The 15,497-nt window shown below is 42.4% G+C and overlaps 2 protein-coding genes across 5 annotated transcripts in view; one reads left to right on the top strand and one right to left on the bottom strand.

The window, feature by feature from the left end:
• LOC113127289 (neuronal membrane glycoprotein M6-b-like) overlaps nt 1-6,585 on the top strand; it is a 28,989-nt gene extending 22,404 nt beyond the window's left edge. For both annotated transcript variants that reach the window (XM_026301742.1, XM_026301741.1), the window contains exons 2-7: nt 470-656; nt 836-995; nt 1,379-1,547; nt 3,212-3,285; nt 3,379-3,444; nt 3,742-6,585. In XM_026301742.1, coding sequence (XP_026157527.1) covers nt 470-656; nt 836-995; nt 1,379-1,547; nt 3,212-3,285; nt 3,379-3,444; nt 3,742-3,894 — 809 coding nt within the window. In that variant the 3' untranslated portion in view covers nt 3,895-6,585. The remainder of the gene's footprint in view (nt 1-469; nt 657-835; nt 996-1,378; nt 1,548-3,211; nt 3,286-3,378; nt 3,445-3,741) is intronic.
• Nucleotides 6,586-7,264: 679 nt separating this feature from the next.
• Nucleotides 7,265-15,126, bottom strand: LOC113127419 (ras-related protein Rab-9A-like). 3 transcript variants are annotated; one of them, XM_026301956.1, is made up of 3 exons: nt 12,626-12,761; nt 10,904-11,092; nt 7,265-8,583 (listed from the first exon to the last, which is right to left on the bottom strand). In XM_026301956.1, exons 2-3 carry the CDS (start codon nt 10,989-10,991, stop codon nt 8,099-8,101), a joined length of 573 nt encoding a protein of 190 aa, XP_026157741.1. In that variant the 5' UTR covers nt 10,992-11,092; nt 12,626-12,761; the 3' UTR covers nt 7,265-8,098. The 3 variants fall into 3 exon arrangements, with proteins under 3 accessions (XP_026157741.1, XP_026157740.1, XP_026157739.1); XM_026301954.2 differs by lacking the exon at nt 7,265-8,583 and adding an exon at nt 13,897-15,126 and having other exon boundaries at nt 10,971-11,092; nt 12,626-13,677; XM_026301955.1 differs by lacking the exon at nt 12,626-12,761 and having other exon boundaries at nt 7,265-8,794; nt 10,904-11,018.
• Nucleotides 15,127-15,497: the final 371 nt, after the last annotated feature.

Here is a 15,497-nt window from a genome sequence, read left to right as displayed (position 1 = left end):
TGAGACGTGAGCATGTAGCACAACTTTCATGTAATATTCAACACTTCCAGCTGAGCTCAAAGTGAAGGCACACTAACTCTGATTAGCCGCTCGACAGGCCTGACAGGGAGAAGTGTTGTTCCTCCTGTGTAGACTCAGAGAGACAGGCGTGATGTTAACGGCTTGGACATGAACCACACAAGTTTCTGCACTGACTAATAATCAAGTATTGCCCTGAGTTTCATCACCAGAGCTGATCAAGCCGCACTGCCATCTCACGTTGCAGCAGCAGTCTGCTCTGGTTGCTTCTGCTTCTTTGAGCATCCATTGGGTTTACAGTTGGGCCTTCTGCCATTTGTGCACTTTGACCTGAATTGTTCGCTCTCACGTCATCTTTAAAGTTCTTTTTACCTGTAGGAGCAGCTAAATGCAACAGGAAAGCCAGCATGCTTCAGTGACTCAACCATCTTCTCTCTGTTTCCCCCTGAAGGATGCTTTGAGTGCTGCATCAAGTGTTTGGGCGGGGTGCCCTATGCGTCTCTGGTGGCCACCATCCTCTGCTTCTCAGGTGTGGCTCTGTTCTGCGGCTGCGGCCATGTGGCACTGACTGGCACCCTCACCATGCTGGAGAACCACTTCTCCAGGGTGACCAGCGACCATGCCACCCTCACCACAGTGTAAGTCCTGTGTGAATCAAACATTATCATCTTACTGACATTTCTGAGCATTGCTTTTGAGCTTCTACACACTCTTTTAAAAGTTGCTCCTCACTGCCTTTGAAGGCTCCACTCATCCTGTGTCACTTAGCTTTTAATTTTAAATCATCATCCTCTCTCTTCTGCTCATGTTTGTTCAGGATCCAGATCTTTCAGTACATCATCTACGGTATCGCTTCCTTCTTCTTCATCTACGCCATCCTCCTGCTGGCTGAGGGCTTTTACACCACCAGAGCCATTAAGAAGGAGCTGCAGAGTGATTTCAAGACCACCATCTGTGGACGCTGCATCACAGCCTTTGTATGTCAACACACACTCACACATACAACTGTTGCAAATCCTCACTCACACAGTTACACTATAAATTAAAGTCACAAATGAGGTGTAATTACTTAGATTTTCTAATATCCTTGCTTAAAATAGTGTTAATAGCCTTAGCTCATTTGTTATGCTTTACAGACCTGAACAAGGCTTATCACAAAAGTGCTGTGGAGGCACAATCGCACACCTATACAAACACACACACACACACACACACACACACAGGAACATAGGTCCTTTCTAGCCTGATTAATCTAAGTGCTGCAAATATTCACTACCATTAGCTTAAATGTGGACTCTGAAGGTGTGCTTTATTCTTTAAGGAATAATTTAGCTCTTCTTTCTTTTCGCTCCCTCCTCAGTTTATGTTCCTGACCTACATCCTCGCACTGGCCTTCCTCACCATCTTCTGCTTCACAGCGATCCCCGTTTTCCTCTTTTTCAACATGTGGAGTACCTGTGCTGCCATGAGGTCTCCTGATGCTAACATCACCTCGCCAGACTCTATCTGTGTGGACGTCAGGCAGTACGGTAAGTAGCCACAGCTACAGTCAGTCTCATTCTTAAATCAAACTACTGTAACCACTTCACCTTATCCTATCATTGCTTCAGCACCACAACTGTCTGCAGTGCCACACTGACAAGTCCAAGGAATAAAGAGCCATATAAAGAGCTAGAACCCTGCAGTACTGTGGGGTAGATTTCCCAAGTGTTTACAAGCTTGATTTCCCGCTAATAAATACCAACAATTAAAAAAAACACTTCAGGGAAGACAGTCAGCTTCCTAACAGTTTCTCACCTCACTCTTGGCTCCTCGAGGCCAATCTGTCCTTTAGAATTTTGCTCAGCTCTGTTTCTGTACACCTGATCTAATTAAGGATGACACGTTTTTCATTATAGTTTAATTGGATCAGGTGTACAGGAGCAGAGCGTAGTACAAGTGGGTCCTGATACAGTAACTGGGTTAAAAAAATCTACTGTTCTGCAGAAATAATGCTTCTTTTTTGTACCCTACCTTTCTAATTTCAAATTCACATCAGCTCGCATGTACTCCTGTCAGACCAGAGCCCAGTCAGCGCCTAAAATAAGCCTAACAGAAACCAAGCCATGAAAACCCCAATTGATATAAGAAAAATAAAGATCATACTAGTCACCTGTGAGGGCACTGTGTCCCTCTCCTCTAAATGGGTTTTCTTTAAAGCCAGAGAAGGTACACCTGAAAAAACAGCAGATAACACACATTAGACAAGACAATGATACTTTACAGGCAGCACTGTACAAAATCCACACAAAACATCTGTAGTCTAGATCACAGTGATCAGTGTCTTTTTACTTTTAAAGCTAAAATCACCTGCACAAACACTGTAAAGAGTGCAATGTGCTGAAGTTCACAGGATCCGATCACATGCTGTGTTACACGTCTTCAAAGTTTTAGAGGAATTCCCCTGATCAAGGCAGGTGAGCTTAAACATGCAGGCTGGCCCCTGCAATAAAAGCTTTTAAGTTTACTCATAAAAAATGATCCTGGTGCGTCACACTGTTCTCCACAAGCAGCCCAGTCTTTACTGGCAGGACAGAAAATGAGAGAAAGAAGTCAACACTTTGCCGACCAAAAGGTTTCACTGATCTTTCTCTACCTATAATCAGCATCACACATTCATCTCCAGCTGCTTGGGAGCCTGGTTGTATCTGTGAATTTAAATCCATCTTCCTGCAGTGCTGCAGCCCACTAACTCTCTCCTGTGATGGCATATCTGTTTGACAGCCTAATGTATAATATGTGACCCACATTTGAAGGACAGCTGGCCTGCTTACAAAGAGGGATGAGGATCACATATGCTTGGCTGGCAGTCGTATTGTTCCTCTCTGTTCGAAATAGTAGCACCAATTACTGGCAGTGTTCAAAGTACTGTCAGCATTGTCTACAAGATATAGCTGATTGATCAAGGACATGTTTTGATTACTGTTCTTTGTAATTTGTAATGAAAACAATCATTATTTAAATTAGAAACAATATAATAAGAGTTAGAAGAGAGCAAAAAATGTAAATGTCTAAACAATGCAGCCAACAAAATGGCTTTAATTATTTCAAAGTGTTTTAATCAGCCATGTTTTTCCTGCAGGAGAGGCTGTGAGCAGTAAAAAGCTTGTTTCACAGAGGAAGGTAGTGATGTTTCGTCTCTCTGACCCTGCAGGTATTATTTCCTGGAACGCCACACCGGGAAAAGCTTGTGGAGCCACACTGGGAGACATCTGTACCACCAGCGAGGTGAGAGGACACTGACCTGACCTGCTTGCTTTCTTTTCATTTTCTCCTTTCTTTCCTTTTCCTTTGCTCACTAATCTCTCTTCTCCTCCACAGTTCTACCTGTCCTACCACCTCTATATTGTTGCATTCGCTGGGGCTGGAGCCACCGTCATCGCATTGGTAAGCTTCTCATCATCCCACTGATAATGCGCTGCTCAAAATATGCACGTTGCCATGGCATGCTTATGAGTTGCCATAGCAACACTGCCTCTCACATTTGTCCGTCATTCAATGGGCTGAAATCTTAGCCTGCAGCCTGCCTGTGTGTGCTCATAGACGGTCCACTGCGTTCATACAGTTGAATACATTGATTTTTTGTATATAAAGTGCAACATTAAACTGTTATGGACATAAGACACATCATAAGTCACCACTGGATATGATCTGCTATCCCTAAACTTCTCTGTTTCTCCTTAGATCCACTACCTGATGATTCTGGCAGCTAACTGGGCCTATCTGAAGAGCGCCGTCTCCACGCACGAATACCAGGACATCAAGACCAAGGATGACCAGGACCTCGAGGCCGAGGCACGTTCAAAGGAGGGCCAGAACTCCTCCTCCTACTCATAAGGACAAGAGATCCGCGCCCGCCGCCACTCATCTCATCTCCACACCTCAACCCTCTCCCTGCAATACCCAGCACCCTTCCCTCCGTTAAAACAAACCACCTTGGTAATGTTAGTCCCCACTCCTCCTGATTCTCCATCCTCTTCCCCTCCATGATGTTTATTAAGAGTTGTGGCTGCATGCTCACACCAGAGGGGAAGTGAATAGAGGGTCAGGAGTGGCGGCAGGCCCAGACGGAGGCAGGTGCTTCAGAATGGGATAGCTCGCCCGTCGGGGACGAGCTCAGGTACGATACATCTTTTGAGAAGCATCTCCTGCCCCGTGCTTTTGGGCGGCGGCTCGTGAACGTGGCCCGGCTGTGATGGCCTCGCGCCCTGAGCCAGCACAGCCCTCAACACACAACTCCTGACAGCCTAAAAAAACATTGTTCACTGTCTGCTTCAGCCACAGGAAGCCAGGCAGTGACCAACCTCCTCCTCCGTTTTTTGGTGTTTTATATGCATATATATATATATGAATATGAATATATTGTGCGAATGTGTACGAATGTTGTTGTTTTTTTTAATAAGCTCTGAAAAGTATGCCAGGTACTATTATGATCGTTTTTCTTTATGTTTTTGCGCTCATAGGTTTTTCTTCTTTACTTTCCACTTCATCTTTAACTTTTTATTGCTAATGCGCGATACATTGTTGCACTACTTCAACAACTAAAAAATTAGGGAGACTGAAAATCCCTTAAAAACACAGAGCACTCCAGCCCCTCTCTCATAGAAATACCTAAATGACTCAAGGATTATTGTGCATTTACATAAGAGTTTATTTATCAGCCAAGGTATTGACATTTAATTTAAGACCAGAGGTGTAGCGAACCTTTAAAAGGCATTGTTTTGGGAAAAATATATTTATTTGCTTTCTTGCAGAGTCAAATAAGAAACTCTCGTACTTGTGTGTCAAATATGAAGCATTAGATGGAAATGAGGAACTGATTAGACTGGCTGTCTGGAAATAACAAAAAGGGCCTACCAGTTCCTCTAAAGCTCACTGTTTTAAATGCTATGCCTTGTTTGTTTAATTCAAAGGCTCTGGTCATCATACACCCAACACAAAATCACAATTTGTAGTTTTTACATTTTGGCCTTTGTGCTTGAGTTAAACAAGCTAGCAGTTTCCACCTGTTTTCAGTAGTTTTGCTAAGCTAAGCTAAGCTAAGCTAAGCTAATAGGAACTTAATATTTCCTATTCAAACATGAGAGTGCTGTCAATCTCATCCATGTTGTGGCAAGAAAGCAAATAGATTTCCAAAAATGTTCAACTTTTAAGTCCTTTGTGATTTTCGCTACACTGATCACCAGCCGCAGCACAAATCAAAGACAAATCTGTCTGGGTCTTTTAACATTAAAAAGACACACACCTCAGGTATCAAACCAAATCAGATTTTAACTAGCTGTCTTCTTTTCCAAAGCTTCACCATCTAAACACTTAACCCTTCCTGGATTGGTACACTGTCCTGTGTGAATTCTACAGTTAAAACCTCTTCTATTGTTTTCTAAAATTTCTGCTTTTGCGAATGACGTTCACCTGTAAATAGCCCAAACACCCTAAAAAATCTGGATTTACACCTCTCCCCAAAAACAGGGAGAACACAGTTGGTGTTTTGCCATGCTCTTCTTTTATTTTTTCCACAAATATATGTAAATGTACCCTTTGAGATATGTGTTTAGCACTCAAATACTAGTTCTGCATTTGATATAATAATTGTAATGTAACATCTTAAATGATATGTTGTGAGAGAGATACAGTGCAGTTGATATGATGGATTGAGGTGCTTGTGATGTAAACATTTTAAAATATGAAAAAAAATGTGGAAATTGATTTTTAATGTTTTATCAGTTTTAGGCAGCTGGGTTCTTCTTGTGATTCAGTAAAAATGATTTCATGGAACTTGTTTGTGCTTCTTTTTAACGGCCAAATGAGTGACTCCGCAGCACGTGGGTTGAGGGACAAGTCACTCTTTTCTTTTTTCGTTTGTTTGTTTGGTTTTTATTGTCATGCCTCTCATAAGAGCCACAGACTGTTTTGGATGTTTACACTGAATAAAACCAGTCAGGAATTTTCATACATTAATTTTATAATCAGATATTGTTTAATAATCATGAACTATAGTCTATATCAATCATCACTGGTTAGTTTACCCTCAAAAAACACTGAAGAAGAGACGTTTTTGAACTTTGATGAGATGAAGCATGTCAGTATCGTCCATGTGTGCAGCTGTCTATTCTGTATAAAAAAGGACTATATTGCCATGAGTGTTATGTTTGATAAATATACGTGCTTTGCCACCAGGCTGATGTAAAGGCCAACTCCAGTTTCCTCTAAGACGATGCGTGTCAGGGTGTTGTTGTTTCCTTGTTATTTGCATGAAGGAGACATGACTGTCTTTGCAGTTCTTCAGGTGATGTGTAGTCAATTGTACTGACAACTATGGTAGGCGGTGTTTGCCCCAGCTCCACACGTCCCCTTACCCCAATCCACCCACTCTTTTCTAAAGAAAACTCCATTGTACTTTGATGGCAGTGTAGTCCCTGTAGGTGTTTCATTATGGTTTGATTTTTTAAGTTGGAAATAGTTCTATGACTCCTATATAGTGATGATTTTTGTAACCTTCTCTAGTAAAACCGATATTTTTTATCGTGACACCGTTGTCTCCTGCCTCTTTCTTCAACCTGGGTCTCTGAAGTGATTCTTATGCAGCTAACTTATTTTTAGTACTAGCCCAGTGTGACTGCTTCAAATAGTTTTGTATTGTATTCAATTTCATATGAAGTGAAAGCAAATCAGCAAGTCCATATATGTGAGAAACAGAAACTACTCAATTTCGGGCACTGTCAATTTTTGTAACCCCAAAAAAACTCATTCTATTTCAAGATAAAGTGATTACAATGTTAATTGTGAGTCCAGTAAATAAAAGCTGGAAAAAAAAACTTACATGTTTAAAGTTGGCAGCATTTCTCAGTCACTTCTGGGACAAGTGGTGCTGTTTGAACGAAGAAAATTAGATACCGACTACTGTGTCAACAAAATGGACCACATTTGTGACAATGAACCAGGAAAAAGTAGATATTTTACCAATTCTGTTGCTTGTAGTATGGGAAAAAAAAACTATTTTAATTCCACATCCACTTTAGTGAGAGCACCCTGTGTGAGTATGGATTTCACCATCACCGTGTCTCTGTAGTACATGGAAAGACATTTGACAGAAATCTCCTTACCAGCATCTCTGTGCCACAGACCAGACGTTTACCTGACTTCTGACACAAGGGTGCAGCCTTGTGGACAAAGATGGTACTGCTCTGCAAATGAAAACAACACAAAATACAGACTTTCCTCCAGTTTTATTGTTGATCACTATATTTAAGGGAAAATTTACTTACAATCTCTGGTTTTATCATGTCTATTACAACCAAAACCAACAACTGATAGATGATTAGCAAATCAAATGTGACTAGAAAACCTCAATTAATTTACCAGAAAGACTAGTTTCTCTTTGTGATTTGATGGATATCATACATTTAAGGTACTTTCACATAAAAGTGACACCTGAACCAGAGGAAGCAAACAACCTCAGGACATCTGGGTTATTAAGGGTTCAAACCTCTTGCCACAGATCCATCTGTGGTGGCAAATCTACCTTTTCACCCTTAACATTCTTCAAATACTCACTGTGGTAGAAATATTGTGGTTTCATCAACTGTTTGTAGGTGACACATTGAACTTTCATCACAGAAAACCCTGTTAAGGTATATTAACCACACAGCAGAGTGTTTACACGCTCAGGTAGCACTCATGGAGTGTCACTAACTACAAATAAACCTCTACAGTCTGCAAAGACAGAACAGGATTGTTACTTTATTTAATGTTTTTTAATGCTTTTCATGAATTAATAATTATTTCTAATTTTAAACCAGTTTAGCCTGGAACAAAGGAGGGTAAAGAGTTTTCAGTCTCTTGATGATGTAGAACTTGTGATCTAGAATATGTTGAGATTAAAAGGGTTAAAAATGCGGATTGTGGTTTCGAGTCTGATCGAGGGCATCACATTCTCAGGTGCTGAGCAAACACCTGTTCTTCTTTTTGGAGAGTCACAAACCACAGTCAACAGCAGGCAGGAGCATCATGAGTTCTTGTTGGGTCTTTTCTACCTCACAGCTCAGCAGCAGGTGCGGTCAGGCTGACTCTTCCTCTGTAAGTCCACTGTCTTGGTGTGGATGAAGTGATCAGCTCTGTTGTCCAACGCCAGAATACGACGTACTGCCTCCTGAAAGGCTGATGCTACATTTGTGGCATCCTTGGCGCTGGTCTCGAAGTACGGGTGTCCACCGTTCTCACGGCACCACTGCCGAGCATCCTCCCCTGAAACCTGCCTCTCAGGCACGTCCAGTTTGTTGCCCAGAACCACAAAGGGGAAGTTGTCAGGGTCCTTCAAGTCAGCGTAATAGGTGAACTCTTTCTTCCAGTGGGCCAGGTTGTGGAAGCTCTGTCCATCGTCCACGCTGAAGGTGAGCAGGCAGCAGTCGGAGCCGCGGTAGAAAGGCGTGCGCAGACTGCGAAAGCGCTCCTGACCCGCCGTGTCCCAGATCTGCAGGGTGACGTGGTGCCCATCGACGTCCAGCTCCTTGTTGAGGAACTCAACACCTATAGTGTGGAAGAGGTGAGAGTCAAACTTATTGGTGACGTAGCGGTTCATGAGTGAAGACTTGCCAACACCGCCGTCTCCCAGGAGGATCACTTTGAGGAGAGCCGACTTAGACGACATGGCTGCAGCGAGCCAGGTCAAGCCAATTCTGGGCTTATTAGTCCGGGCCAAGGGGTCTGGAGAAACCAGCAATGAAGAAGGCAGTCTCACCTGCAGAGCACACAGATGTTAAATTAACTCAACCCACTTAAATGCAGCTACATCCAAAGTGTGATATATTCTAGAGATTCTGCACAGATTATGAAGTTTATTAAAGCTCTGTAAATATTTCTAACAAATTATTCATTTCAGATTGAATAAATATTTTTGAGAGCATGTACGATTCACATTAAAACCTTTCACAGTATTGAGTCTGAAGCACTAAGAGCAAATTGGAAACAGCTGTTGACTCTAGGCAGAAGTAAAAGTTGCTTTGTTTGCACAGTTTCAAACTAATATGCAAACATGACAATTTGCCAAACTAACAACTCAGCCTCAGTAAAACACTGGTGTCATTCTGTTTGCTGACCTTTTACCTTTGGCCTCACTGATAAAGTTTTGCTTGAGATAAGAACTGAGTGCTACTTTATCACACACTGGACAAGCCTGTCACATACTGTTTACACATTTCCTCACTGAGTAGAATTGATTAGTTGACCAACTAATCTTATTAAACAGCCACAGCACCATTACACTATGCAGCCAGTCATGCATTAAATAATACATGCCCTACATCACATGGAGACACATCACAGGAGTAGGATTTGACCACATTTCTCACCGTTGCATCGGCACAAAGTTCAATCTGTCAACAATCTGTAGGAGAGAAAACTCCACAGATCACGAAGTGGCCAAAGGAATTCACTCACTCACCCACGCTCAGCTCCTTAAAAGTGACTAATGGGGCTTTAAGAGTGAATTCAGCCCTTTACTGCACACTTTGCCTGATGGCTAAGACTTTTATTATTCCACCCACATCCCAATACAAATCTCTGTGATGGAGGCGGGAAATCTTAAAGACAGCGAGTCTAACAGGGAGCGAGGAGGAGCTCTGTTAAATTAACAGCATCAGCTCACCCATCACATTAGTGCAGAACCTGAAACTGTCCCATCTCATCACCAAGTCATCTCTGTCACAGTGTCAGTCAGTTTCATACTACACCAAATGCTGGTACCAATACTTCTTTTTCACCAAATCTAGATGTGTTTAATCAAATTTTCTCCCCTGGACACAAAACACCAGACCTAAAACAAATGAATCAAAAAATCCTTTCATGTTATTTAACTTCAAACATTTGCTGGTCCCAGCTCCTCAAGAGATTTTACTACCTGCTCCTGCTGCCTTTCACAGATTGTAAATGAACAGTTACAGGCAGCGTCTGTCACATAAGGTGGCAGCAAAATGCATTTTCAGCCCCAAGACGAAAAGTGGGCAAATGAAGTAAATAACACACAGACTGTCCTCTTGGCCCTGCTGTTATGTCAGCAGAAACACAGAAAGCAATGCAGAAGTATCAATAGGGTCAAAATACCACACACACACACACACACACACACACACACACAGTCATGTGCTTCATTCAGCATAAGGATCATATTTAAAGAGGAGGCTGCTTCGTGGGAATAAAGAAATTTATATCTTATCAGAACAAATACCACGTGATTCCATTCAAGCCAGGAAATGATTCTAATATTTGGATTTTTATTTTATTAAATGTCTAAAAATGTTAAAACAGCAGGGAAATCCTTTCAGAGACAGTCTGAGCAATAACAGATGCTGTTTCTATTACTAATGTACATTTTTTCAGTAGGTCCATGTTCGGACAAACAACCGAACCGGGCCCGGTGCAGTTTTAGCAACTTCTTCTTCTTGAGCAGCACCTTAGGGTGTTTGTCCAAAGTGTTAACATGCAGGGAACATTAGTTACATGACAGCAGAAAGCAGTGGCTGCCAAAAAGGGAAGGTTAGCCACACCGAGCCCAGTTAGCATGCGTTAACTTTCACAAGACTTTATCGCTGCTAAGACCACAATAAAGACCACAATGAACATGACTCGGTGTTGAGTCGCACTTACTTGGGTTTAGTCGCTGTAAATGTTTGGAACTAAACCTAAAAAGAACATAAGCAGTCAGTGGCGTGTCCGATAATGGAAGCATCGCCATAAACTAGCTGTCCGATAATGGGCGTGCTAGCGGCTGCACTATCACGACTCTATCCAGCAACATAAAAAAACAAACAAGTCGACGGGGATTTTGGCAACTCAAAGTGTTTTGCTGTACCTGTCGGTGTGCCGCTCACTCCCTGCTTCCAGCGGGTACCCTCCTCCCGATCATCCCGGCTCAGCGCTGCCGCGTCCCCGCCGCTCATATGACCCGGAGCGTGACGCCTCCTCCCATCATGCGCTTTCCTGGATGCGGTCAGCGCGTCCACGTTTCACTGTGGGTTGCATCTTTTGGACTCTTTGTCCCCTGATGCACATGCAAAGGCAGGCACGGGTTTAAAGATTAAGGAAAGTCACCGGGTTACACATTCCTGGATAAAATCAGACCTTAGCATCTGACGACGGATCTTTGATTTGGTATCAATAAATAAATAAAAGGATCACGAGCCAAAACCCAAAGACTGAGCAACATACAATCACACAGTTATACAGGTGCCCTGCAGGTTTATGGGCCCCCTTTAAAGTGGGTTCAAATAACCAATAATAGATTTTGTTTTAAATCTTTGAACCAGTGATGTGATTAATGAGCCATTCTCTGTTTATTTGCATGTCTAACAGTGTTGACTTTACAGGCCACCATGACTGAAAGGGTGAAATCCTTCACCCAACACAACAGAAGTGAGGTACAAGACAGACTATCTGAGAAACCTCACTTCTCTCCCCACATTTTCATTACAGCACATTTGGTTTTCAGACATCCACAGATTTGTGCTTCGAAATCAACTGATCTGGTTGGAAAGGAACAGAAAAGTTGTGCTGAAGCAGGAAAAGGACGCTAAAAAAGAAATCATAAGATAAATGAAACAAGCAGCTGTGTTTTCATGATGAAGGTGCAATCTTGTCATGTTGAGGAATGAAAAGCATTTTTAACTCTTAACTCTTCTTCTTCTTACATTATGACTAATGTGTACTGGATTTTGACTTACCACAAACAATCAAATACAAAGGAAATCAACATTACAAGGAGCCAGATGAACAGGGAGGTATGTGGTCAATACATAGTGACAGAACTATGAGTTTTAACTGGAGAAAAAAGGATTAAAACAAACTTCAATGACAGATTTAACAGCTTTCTGAGCAGCTCTTCAATACGACGTCGCTGTGACGTCTAAATGAATCCCTGTGCTGTGTGGACGGACGTTACAGGGAATGAAGAACCATGGGACATCCACCTCAAGGCTGTTCAAGAGGACAGATTACTGGCTCACATGCTCACAGTTTTCTAGTCACATGTCTTGTCCACTGCAGTTTGCTTCAAATGAATAGGACATTGTAGGAGGCTCTGGGCCTGCTGCCTCTGTTTAAGAAATTTGCACAGGATTCATATTTAGAATTATTTACATTTAGTGCAACAGGCCAGACTTTTCCCTAAGATCAAGAAAATAATACACTAGTGAGGGTAAAAGTCAAGTCATAAGTGGCTCTGCAGGATTTCTCTCATCATAAAATCCTCATGTCAGGCAGAGAAGTGAGGAAAAGCAGATAAATGAACGATAAACAGATGGGCAGCGAGCGGATCAGACAGGAAATGAGTCAGTGGGAAGAAGATAAGCAGAGCTGCTTCGACTTCACTCTGCTCATCAAAACCTAACGTTGGTTTCAAAGTCTGCTATGATATGAAGTGAATATTTCTACACTGGGATTGTTGGTTGATCAAATAATATGAATGTGCCAATTTGAAAATCATGATGGGCATATTTGACCATGTTTGACATATTCTAGACCAAACTCTTAATCAGTGAAACAACACAGAGGACTTGCTAATTACAGTGATATTTACCTGTGCCCTACACAGCAGTAACACCTGGGTTCAGAGACAGACCCAGGCACTGTGGTACCACTGCTGTCCACACCCGCTGCAGATCACAAAAGTCATTGCATCATGATCAGGGCCACCCTGCCTCACCCATGCAGGTAAGAAAAGGGCACCCCTGGACACCTGCGTCACCCTACAGTCTGATCCCCCACACTTTTTGCAGCGAATCTTCTGAGTGTGTGTCCCTTCAGCACTTTGAGGAAGCTGCCTCTCGCTCACACCCTGGGATGAGTAGGCTTCTCTCAGCTGCCGGAGCTCTGCACTCGCCATCTCCTCTGCTGACATCCGGGCGAAGGCCTCAGGCGTCAGTGAGCCGCTCAGGAGGCCCTGACGCAGGTGACCATTTTTAGGATTCCTTAGATTGGCCACCTTGCTCCTCACACAGGCTTTGTACCTGATATGACTGGCTCTGTGGAGCTCATGGATGTGCTGCTCGATGTCCTCAGCCAGCTCTGCAGCCTTGTCTGCAGGAGATTCTGGGCAGAAGGCAGCAAGGAGGAGCTGAACACATTTGGCTCTTATACATGGAAAATCAGAAGGTGCAGAAGTTCCCTCTGCAGTGGAGGGAACAGTTTGGAGGCCATCTTTTGTCACTATGGAAGAAGTAGAGGCCTTCACATTATCCACCCTACTGTCACATGTCTGTGCTGAAGCATGGTGGGAATCTCCCTCCTCGAAAAGTCCTCCATCTGCAGCCTCATGTTGCACAGCGACCCTGCAAGAGAGCCGAGGATCCTCGCTGTCCTCTGTGCATTTCACACGTCGCAGATCTTTGCTGTACTGCCTCTTCCACTTGGACAACAAACTCTTGGCTGTCTTCTTCACACCATCATCAGAGCAGGTTTTCAGGAGCCTGTAGAGAACTTTGACAATATCTGTTGTTTCTAGCTGCTCTGCTGTGATGTGCGACTTATCAAGGTCACTGAGGAGGGTCAAGATGTCCCCATAGCTTCTTTCTGCTCTGGAGTTTTCTATCTGCAGGGCACAGCGGACGATCTCTTTTGCATCCATGGTTGCTACAAAGAAAAAGTTCAAATGAAATGCTGAATATAAGAATTATAAAAGCTAAAGATACTTCATCTTTAAGAAAAAGACCAATGAAGAAGTGAAACTTCATGTGTAGGCCTTTGTCACTGTCAGTGAAAGGAATGTGCTTTTTCCCTGATGGCCTGCTTAGCATCATGCACTGTTAAACATATTAAAACATATCTGTACATGGAGGTGTAGTGGTTTACCTGATTTGCCTCATGGTTTGCAGCTTCTTCAAACAAACAACAGTCCCAAAAACGTCTACATGGGAGCAGCCATGTTGGATGTGTCTTCCAAAACAGAAAAATGCCTCAGTTCAACTGCAGGTGGTGCTGTTGCTTCATGGAATCAGATCATGAAGGTTTAGGGTTAGTTTGTCATTAGTGTCTATAATGTGTCGTGAAACTGACACAGTCTGACATGTACGACACATCGTTGTTTTTTTTATTAGATTTCATTTCATTTTGAAGGAGGCATTATGGAGATTTATGCAAAATGTCAGCGCTCAGCCTGAGTGATGGGAGCATCGTCCTGAATCCTTCCATTTTCTCTGTAGTTCTTTATGGTGCATGTTACTGAATCACTGAAACAGGCTGTAATTTGTCTGAACTGTATTTCAGGATTAGCTTTTCTGGTAAGGATTCATGTTATTCCCAATATGACAACAGGTATTCAGAAACCAGGCTGAGTTTCTATTCACAAATCTTTTCTATGTGCAGACAATAACAAACAAAGCTGGATTGTACTTTGTGTCAAAGCACAGCAAGAGTTGAAGGTGTGAACCTGAGGTCTGGGGATTAAACTATTCAATAAAGTCATTTTCAAAAGTACGCTCATGGATTAATCTGCAGGATTGTTCTCTCCTTTTTTTAGATGCTTCTGATAGTGAAGCGGGACGTGTGTGAGCAGCAGAGTTGAGAGTTTGGAGTCTGCGTGCAGAAACATGCACTCCTCACATACAAACAGCCAAGAGGCCTCCAGACAAGAATTCAAGATTGAAAGGTATCTCATAACAAGATGAGGCAAGCCTTTCAGCTGTTGTGCAATTATATGTTATGAAGGGAGAAGATGAATGAGTGTTTAGGATAACTCATGGTTGTGGAACTAAGACAAGAAATATTTCCATGTGTCAAAACCACTACAGTGGACTAGTTTACAGGTAGTTATTACTGTACTTTGCCCTCAGAGGCAATTAAAGAGTCTGTGATTACCCACAAAAAACAGGAGCTGTTAGGCTGAAAGGTTCAGTACAGTACAGTACATTCACCCATTAGCTAGACTCAGTCATTAATGCTGCCATGAAATCTAAGGAGTCTATAAAACTTTCAAATAGTTTCTTATTGGAAATTCAAATTTCAAAACACACTAAGTAATTCTGCCTCGTATGATACATGACATTCAGAGTTAACATGTTTTCCTAGATCTGCAGAACAGAAAGAATGGAAGCCCTTTGGAGAAGCTCCACTGACTGAGTTAGTGGAAAGCCGGCGGCCTTTACATACATAAATTAGGCCTATTAGTGGGACTAGTTTGAGTTTGAGATTGAAATTACTTCTCTATTCAATGGAGTGCATTTAGAAGTAGCACTTTCATTCAAAGTGTGCTTCTGTCAAATTATATGTCATTATTCATGTGCAAATCTTGATATATATATATATATATATATATATATAAATAGTTGAGTGGTGTGCCATTATGTAACTGTAACTGGTGGAATGACATCACCCACTTAATCTTATATTAAACTTTTGCTTTAGGACTCATGTAGCTGGGGCTGAGAGCTAAGGAGGCCCTGAGGGAAAACTGA

The sequence above is a fragment of the Mastacembelus armatus genome, chromosome 2 (genome assembly GCF_900324485.2).
Source record: "Mastacembelus armatus chromosome 2, fMasArm1.2, whole genome shotgun sequence".
Classification (NCBI taxonomy): domain Eukaryota; kingdom Metazoa; phylum Chordata; class Actinopteri; order Synbranchiformes; family Mastacembelidae; genus Mastacembelus; species Mastacembelus armatus.
This window is presented reverse-complemented; position numbering and strand designations above follow the sequence as displayed.